This window comes from Aspergillus affinis (assembly GCF_023601865.1).
Source record: "Aspergillus affinis strain CMG 70 chromosome Unknown NODE_176_length_57360_cov_116_875079, whole genome shotgun sequence".
Lineage (NCBI taxonomy): Eukaryota > Fungi > Ascomycota > Eurotiomycetes > Eurotiales > Aspergillaceae > Aspergillus > Aspergillus affinis.
In genome coordinates, this window is record NW_026515957.1 from 25396 (window position 1) to 33270 (window position 7875).

Sequence of the window (7875 nt, forward strand, 5' to 3'; positions counted from 1 at the left end):
TCTGGCTAAAGACCACGAGAAGTTAACTATTGAAAAACCTTTAAAGTTCAATGGCAGCATAGTTAAGCTAGAACCTGATAGGATTACTCTTACCCAGAAGACTCAATGTATCAAACTATTATCTATTGACAAGACAACCGCTCAGGCACCAGGCACCCTAAAGGATCGATATATTGCAGAACGCGCAAGAGATACCTATATTGTTTCTGTCTGCCAGCTAGAGGCTTTATTCGACTTATTATTCGCTGCCCAAGTGATCAACCCAAGCAAGGAAGATGCTGAATTCCTCAACAAACGACTTAACTGGCAGCTAGAGAATGCCGCCAGAGGCCTTAAATATGTCAAACTGGACCTGGAATCTCTTTAACTGCTAGTTTTTACAGACGCATTATTCGCCAACAATAAGGATCTCTTTTCCCAAATTGGCTATGTTATCGTACTAGCCGACAAAAGAAATGCCAGTAACACTACCGCCCCGAATGCCAACATTGTTCATTGGAGTTCTATTAAATGCAAACGTGTCACCCGCAGTGTTTTAGCATCAAAACTTTATGCCATGGTTCACAGTTCAGATATTGCATTCGCAATAAAGTCAACTTTAGACCTAGACCTCGCCACGACCCGCGGGTCTACCCAAACGGGGTACCCATTACCCGTTTCTTGGCGGGTAATGGGTAGGGTTCGCCTACCCGCGTGTAGCTGGGTAATACCCGTGGGTAGTTTTTGGGTACCCGCGGGTAGTTAAACAATGCAAACAGGTGGAAACCCGTGACTTGCATATTTTGTGCATATTCGAGCTGTAATTTTAAGTATTTTATATATAACTACTAACTAGTCAAGACTCAAGATTTCTCGGGTATTAAATGAGCTAAAACAGGATTAATTCTATAGCTAATACTCAATAAACTGATCATCATCCCGTCTTCGCTTCCGATTTCTACCTGAAATCCGCTGTTGAGTCTCTGGGAGGGGATTTGTAGCTTCATCGTCGGATAATGAAGCTTCATGAGAAGGGCCCTGAGTAATATCCTGTTCTTGCGTAGTCTCTGTGTCCTCCTCTTCGTCGTCACTAATAGGATCAATATCCTGTAGTAACTGAGGATTTTTCTCTTTCTTCTCTGTCTCGATTTCTCCGCTTGTAAGGTAATCCTTCTTGAGAGCAAGATTTTCATCTTTAACCTCGAATTGTGTTGTAAACCTATACATTATGAGCTCCTGGATCGTTTCGGACCTCAGTGAGCCTCGACGGTAGTAACAGATATCTCGAGCAGAGTTAAAGAGACGTTCAACGCCTGCACCTGTAGCAGGAATTATGAGAATATCGCGTGCGAGGCTTGCGAGTGCAGGAAATTCACGTTAATGGTCTTTTCAGAATGCCCGAATGGTTACTCCGCTAATAGTACCTAAATATTCATTAATAAGGCATATAAATGGCTAGGATAATACTGATTAGAGTCAAGATATCTCGTAAGCTCGTCCCGCTCGGCTAGGTTTGCTTGCTGAGATTTAGACTCTTTGAGCATCCGCTCAAGATCAAACTCTAAAGTCTGCGTCATGGATATATAAGCCTCTGATAATGTCTGGTTTTGTAATAGATACTGCTTATAAGGCTCGAAATAATTTACGAAGCTCTGGCGATATCGATCACGCCACTCGTCGTCCCAATCTTTCCCTGAAAAGAACTGGAGCTTGTTTTGCGGCGCAAGCATTGTTCCAATAGCAAAAAGGTCGCCAGGTGTGACCTCCTGAAGTTAGGGAACTTCCCGGTGTGGAGGAACGTTCCAGAGGAACATTCCGGGTAGTTGGTATAGGATCTATGGACCCTCCGGTAGGCATCCAGGAACCTTCCTGGATGCTCTGCAGGCCTTCCTGCCTGAGGCAGAGCCTCGGGCAGTATATAGAGCCCCTACATCCTCCCTTCTAGATAGCCTTTCTTCCCCATGGGAAAATTCCTTGACTACGAGTCATAAACAAACTTGTCTTATATCAAGCTCCTTTGTAGACCGTCACATAATTTTCCTATCATCTTTTTTCTTTTACTTCAAGCAGACACACTAAAGGCATATCACTGAGCAATCAGTAGGTATAAAGCTTTGTAATCCGTTTGAAACCTTTACCCGTGAGGCAACTACACGACAACCCGGTTGCACCAAGACCAGAATGAATCCGACAACTCCCCTTCATGCATTTGCGCGTCAGGGCGAGCCCGAGAAAGACCCCCAGGACCTTCAAGAAGATCAGCTCTCTGAAATTCAACCAATAGAAGAACCCGAAGAAGGATTGCCTGATGAAGAAGAACTGTTCCATGATTCAGAGCAGATAATGGACGATATTGATATCGATCGAGCCCCTATAACAAAAGAAAGGTTCATAAAAGAGATTAAGAAAGACCCAAATGTGGTCTATAAAGTTATGACTGCCTTTCACGAGCTTGAAATCAAGGAAACGAACCGTGCCCAGAAGGCCATCCGGACACTCAAGAAAGAGAATGAAGCCCTAACTGCTGAACGAGACACTTTTGCTATGAAATGGGCCCTCTCTAGGGACCGAACTGGCACCTTTGGTAGTCACCGATCTACCAAAATCCCTGATCCGCCGATGCTGAGTAACGGCGAAGACCCGACCTTTGAGAATTGGCAGTTAGCAATCTACCAGAAAATGACTGCTAACGCTGACCACTATCCTACTACTGAGCTTCGTATCGCCTATGTAACTAGCCGCTGCGAAAGGGATGCGCGTCAGCATATATCTCCTCGTCTCTTGACCCAGAACTACCGTGATTTCGGTGAGATCCTGAGCCACCTGAAAAGCATCTTCGTGGATCCAAATAAGGCCCGTAATGCCCGCCGAAAGTTTAATTCCATTAAGATGGCTGCTTTTAAGGACTACTATACCTTTGCCTCAGAGTTCCAAAATCTCGCGGTTGAAAGACAGATCGATCGTGACACTTGGAAGGAAAGCTTCTTCTTTGCCCTTCCTGATGAAATACAGCGGATGGTAGTTTACGTTTTCAATGATGATAACCGAACCTTTGAGGACTTTACCCACGAATGTGCCAAGGTGGCTGACCTCTGGGCTGACCTAAAGAAGTGCAGAAATAACAAGAATGCAGCCCGAGACAGTTCTAAGTCTTTGACCTCGAATAAGGGAGCCAGCCCGCGTCCTGCTCACTATATTAAAGGCGAAGAGAAAGACCAGTTAATGAGAGAAAGAAAGTACTTTATCTGCAGGCAGTTCGGTCACCTCGCTACCGACTGTTTCCAGAAAGGTTCTCACTCCTCTCAGGTACCCAAACGAGAGCTGAAGGCTTTAAAAAAGGCTCCCGAGCAGCCCTCTGCTGAGTCAAAAAACGAGGAAGCCTAGGTCAAGACTCCTACCTAGGTTTAATGTATCAATCTCTGTGTGAAATGAATATCTCAGCGGAAGACCTACTCGGGCGCAAAGACGATAGTTTTCTAGTTCCAATTCAATTAGCTATTAATGGATATTCAGTTGCTACGCACGCATTGATCGATACTGGAGCCAACGGACTCAGTTTTCTAAATTACGATCTCGCTATTTTACTCGCTAAACGATTCGACTTACATACCATCCCCCTGCCAAACAGCGTGCCAATTAAGGGCTACAATGGCCGTAAAGGAGGTGATATCACTCATGCAATTATACTGACCCTGATTATCGATCAAAGAACGCAGAAGTTGCCTTTCTTAATCGTAGACCTCGGCCAGAATGACGTGATTCTTGGCAGGAAATGGCTGCAGGTTTACCGAGTTCTACCTGACTGCAGCCGCAACCGATTGCTGTGGCCCGAGGCGACCACATTGCATACCGCTTACTCCTTTTGGATTTTTTGCCTCACCGCTAACCCTTTCAGTTTATTCTGCTGTTATATCACCTTTTTCCCTATCTGTTGATATCTGACGGGCTATCTGTTAAGGTGCGGGCTGGCGGGGTAGTAGAGCTGATGGCAGGCAAGCGAGCAGGCAAGCTAATAGTTTACAATATCTCTGAATTGCTACAGGGTCAAGCTATCTACAGGCTTATAGACAAGACGTAGCTCGGAGAGCTACAATGTTACGGGCTTGGCAGTGAGTAGATACGCTTCTACCCGCCAAAACCGTTTAGTAGGACAGTTACCAACTGAGCTACTAAAAAGACCAGAATACCAAGTCGAAGACTTGGTATGCGCATCGCTCTATATAGTAGGCCTTGGTCAGTTCGTCACATACAACAGGATCTTCAGGCAGGCGGGAGATATGCGGATCCCGGAACGGATAATATAGTGTTCCGGGCCATGCCGAGGGAGTGCTTCAGGTACCCTAGATCTGTACTGTAATACTATCTGACCTCCTTCTACTCCTTAAGATATTCCTTATTTGTACGGTACGGCACGCATAGATAGAAAGATCTCCTCTCTGTCCTATAAAACTTGGCTCCCGGATCCAAAGGCCGCACGGCGTTATCTACCCGAGTATATCCGATATAATACTATCAGAGAGCTATATATAAATTGTTACGGGCTTAGTAGTAGGTAGGTGCGCTTCTACCCACCAAAACCGTTTTAGTAGGTCTGTTGGACGTTTTACCAACTGAGCTACTAAAAAGACCAGAATACTAAGTTAACGATTGGGTGCGCGTATCGCTCCATATAGTGGTTCTTGGTCAGTTCGTCACATAAATTAATATAACGGATTGACAACCTCTATTACTGTTATTATCTCCTGAGCCAAGGACTTCCCGATACGGACTTCTGATACGAACTTTCCAGTACGGAAAACCCTTCCTGAATGCATTCCTGCCTGAGGCAGAGCCTCAGTTAGTACATAGAGGCCCTAGATCCTCGCTCCTAGATAGCCTTTCCTCTCCATGGGAAAATTCCTTGACTACGAGTCATAAACAAACTAGTCTTTTACTAGGCTCCTTTGTGTCACGGGCTTGACATTGGGTAGGTACGTTTCTACCCGCCAAGACCGTTTAGTAGGTCTGTGGGACGGTTACCGACTGAACTACTAAAAAGACCAGAATACCAAGTCGACGACAAGGTACGCGCATCGCTCTATATAGTGGTTCTTGGTCAGTTCGTCACACTTTGTAGACCGTCATAACTGTAAGGTACCGGTCCGTCGACTTTACCACTGCACTATACGCCAAAAAGGCACATTGAATGACCAATAGGTTATTCAGTTAACGTACTATATAGGGACCCTGACAATTACGGAACTTTCCAGCTAGCAAGGTTCCTCCCCCTTGTCCATCAGTTTCTAGGGCACCAGTTCCTTTCGCCTATTCAGTTTTATCAGTCAGTATCTGTTGGCGGTACCTCGCATATTTGACCTTCCGAATGTAGTTTAGTGTACCACATGACCCACACAGCGATTGTAGATAGTTAGCTAGTCTGCAGCCTCGCTACATAGAATCGATCAAGCATTCTACCAATTTTATCGTCAGCCATGCTGTCAGTATCTCTCTTAACATCGGCCAAATTTGTATCTAGATACGATTATATTTACTACCCGAAAACGTGATCGTCCACTAAAATACGCCTCATCAGAGGAACAAGAGACTGCAAAGCTTGAACGGTAACAAAGCCGGCGAGAGACCGCGCGGGCTACTGGACATAACGCGTTTTCTACCGAATTCTGCTCTGCTAGGCCATTTACAATCTCTAATCCCTCTATCGCTCATGTTACTGGCATAGGGGCGCCGTCGGTAACCTATAAATTGGAAGAGTTGCTCCCGCCGTTGAGTCCCGGTCCAGCTCCTCTCGAGCTTGAAAATAGCTATATACCGATTGACGAGCCTCTAGAGCTTAACAGTTTTGAGCCTGTCGCTAGTCCCGAGCCCGAGTCTAAGCCTTTAGTCCGACCATCCCTACCGACGCGCAGTGAGCGACCCTATGATAATCAGTCGAATTTAGAGATTCCAGCTCCTATCCTACCGATTTCCGAGCCTCGCGAGAATATTTGTACGCTGGCACGCGCACTTGCCGATCAGCTATATCAGTATCACGGCTGTTGTTATAAATGCCATAAGCAGGCACATACGGCGTACCAAGAGACGCATTCGGTTCATACTGGGCTTGGGAACTACGTAGACCAGATTAATATTGACAGAAACTTTCCGGATGTACTAAACTCGACGACAATCGCGGTCCGCGAGTCCAATCTTGCCCAGCAAGTTCCTAAGGCACGGAAACAACAGATCTACTGCAGAACGGATTCTCGAGATCCCGATCGATTTTCAATATATCTCTGTGTGGCCGCTGACTATCGCCCAAACCCTTCATTGGGTATTACCGTTGATATCGATAGTGTAAGAAGATTTACAAGTAGTTTGACCGTGACCCGTCGGGGGATCCGATAGCATCTTACGCAGATAGCAGTTTCTGACCTTCAGTTAAGCCTTCATTTAGATCCGATTTCGGTCCAGTTTTTCGATTCAACTGGGCAGGCCCATAGTATATGCCGGCCTGTCTATCAAGTCCCGCATTATACCTTTAGTTGCCTGATTGGATTCGAAGATATATCTCTGTATCTGCTCTTTTTCTGACTCTACCGGGAAGGTCAGCAATCCAGCCGTCTGTTAAACCAGGATTTTAGGCAGTGGATAAACGAGATTCTTCTCCCGATCATCAATTGCTATTATTCCGGCAATCTTATTTAACACTATCTCTCTAGCTTTGACTATAGCCGGCTGAACGCGACCGCCCGGGGCGTAGAAATGCGGTTACAGCGAGTGGATTCAGTCGCTCGTGAGCAGTTGCTTGTCTACTTTTTACTTCTAGAAACGCTCCTTACTATCTGGGAACGGATTCTGGAGGTAACGAAACGCCCCGGATGCCATCAGTTTCAGGATATCAGGATTCTAATCGAGGGAAAGAATCTTAAAACATTGACTAAAGCGAATACATTAGGCGAGCTGATCGAGGGCTTTTAATAACACTGATAAAATACTATCAACGAGAGCTACCTGGCCGAACCGTTTTTCTACGATTTAGGAAAGGAAACCTGCTTGACGGCAGTACGCGAGCCGCTGCAGGGCCAGTCGCAGACCTTACTCTAGCGGCGATACTGCCTGGATGCCTACAGCCAGTAAATCTATAGCAAGCAGCCAGCAGATGCGCCTCGTGCCCTATAGCATTTTTATCCAATTAGTATGCTTCAAGATACCGGCAGCCTGACGTTAGAGACCCGGCGATCGTCGCCGCAGAGGCAGGCAAGTCTCTTATACAGTCAATTTTACGCGAGCGTGAAGGAAATCTTTGCCGCCGGGAATACATATCCTTTTACGAATACCGGAATGGAGACTTTAGGGCTTAATCCGCAGCTTCGGAAAACCTAGCAGACGGTTGGCGAGGGTTTCAGTTACAATCCGATCGCGCTCAATCGCGCATATCTCACGACGAAACAACGGTACCATGCTGCCCTGCAGGGATCGATCCAAAAGGTCTTTGGCCTGTGGGAAGAATACCGCGTATCTCACGCGCTGTTCTACCAAATTGTACGTGAATTTTAGGACCGGGAACAGTTGATAACCCCATTTCCGGGCGGAACAGATAGTATCGAATATTATTATGTTTTTTTTACCTTTACACTCCTTCGATGGTTCCGATAGAATATCAACAAATTCTGCGTTGGATTTGAGATGGTCTACAGCCTGAATGACCGGCATTTTGTAACCTAAAAATATACCCGGATAATGTTAATGTTTTTCCGCTGTCTCCCATTTTCTTACTCGGGGGGTCTGCTCGAGCGGGTCTCGGGCTGCTAGCGCGATATCTGGTTTCGCCCGGATCCGACCCAGCCAGACGGCCTTCGGCGGTACGAGAGGCTGGGATTCCAGCGGAATATGCAGCAATCCGGGTACGGCTGGTTT

General features: G+C 46.2%; 2 protein-coding genes across 2 annotated transcripts; one reads left to right on the forward strand and one right to left on the reverse strand.

Moving 5' to 3' along the window:
- Nucleotides 1-891: 891 nt before the first annotated feature.
- KD926_003220 (uncharacterized protein) lies at nt 892-1709 on the reverse strand (the record flags this gene model as incomplete). Its single annotated transcript, XM_053094683.1, has 2 exons — nt 892-1198; nt 1447-1709. 2 exons carry the CDS (start codon nt 1707-1709, stop codon nt 892-894), a joined length of 570 nt encoding a protein of 189 aa, XP_052950572.1.
- A 451-nt stretch (nt 1710-2160) lies between these two features.
- KD926_003221 (uncharacterized protein) lies at nt 2161-3363 on the forward strand (the record flags this gene model as incomplete). Its single annotated transcript, XM_053094684.1, has 1 exon — nt 2161-3363. One exon carries the CDS (start codon nt 2161-2163, stop codon nt 3361-3363), a length of 1203 nt encoding a protein of 400 aa, XP_052950573.1.
- Nucleotides 3364-7875: the final 4512 nt, after the last annotated feature.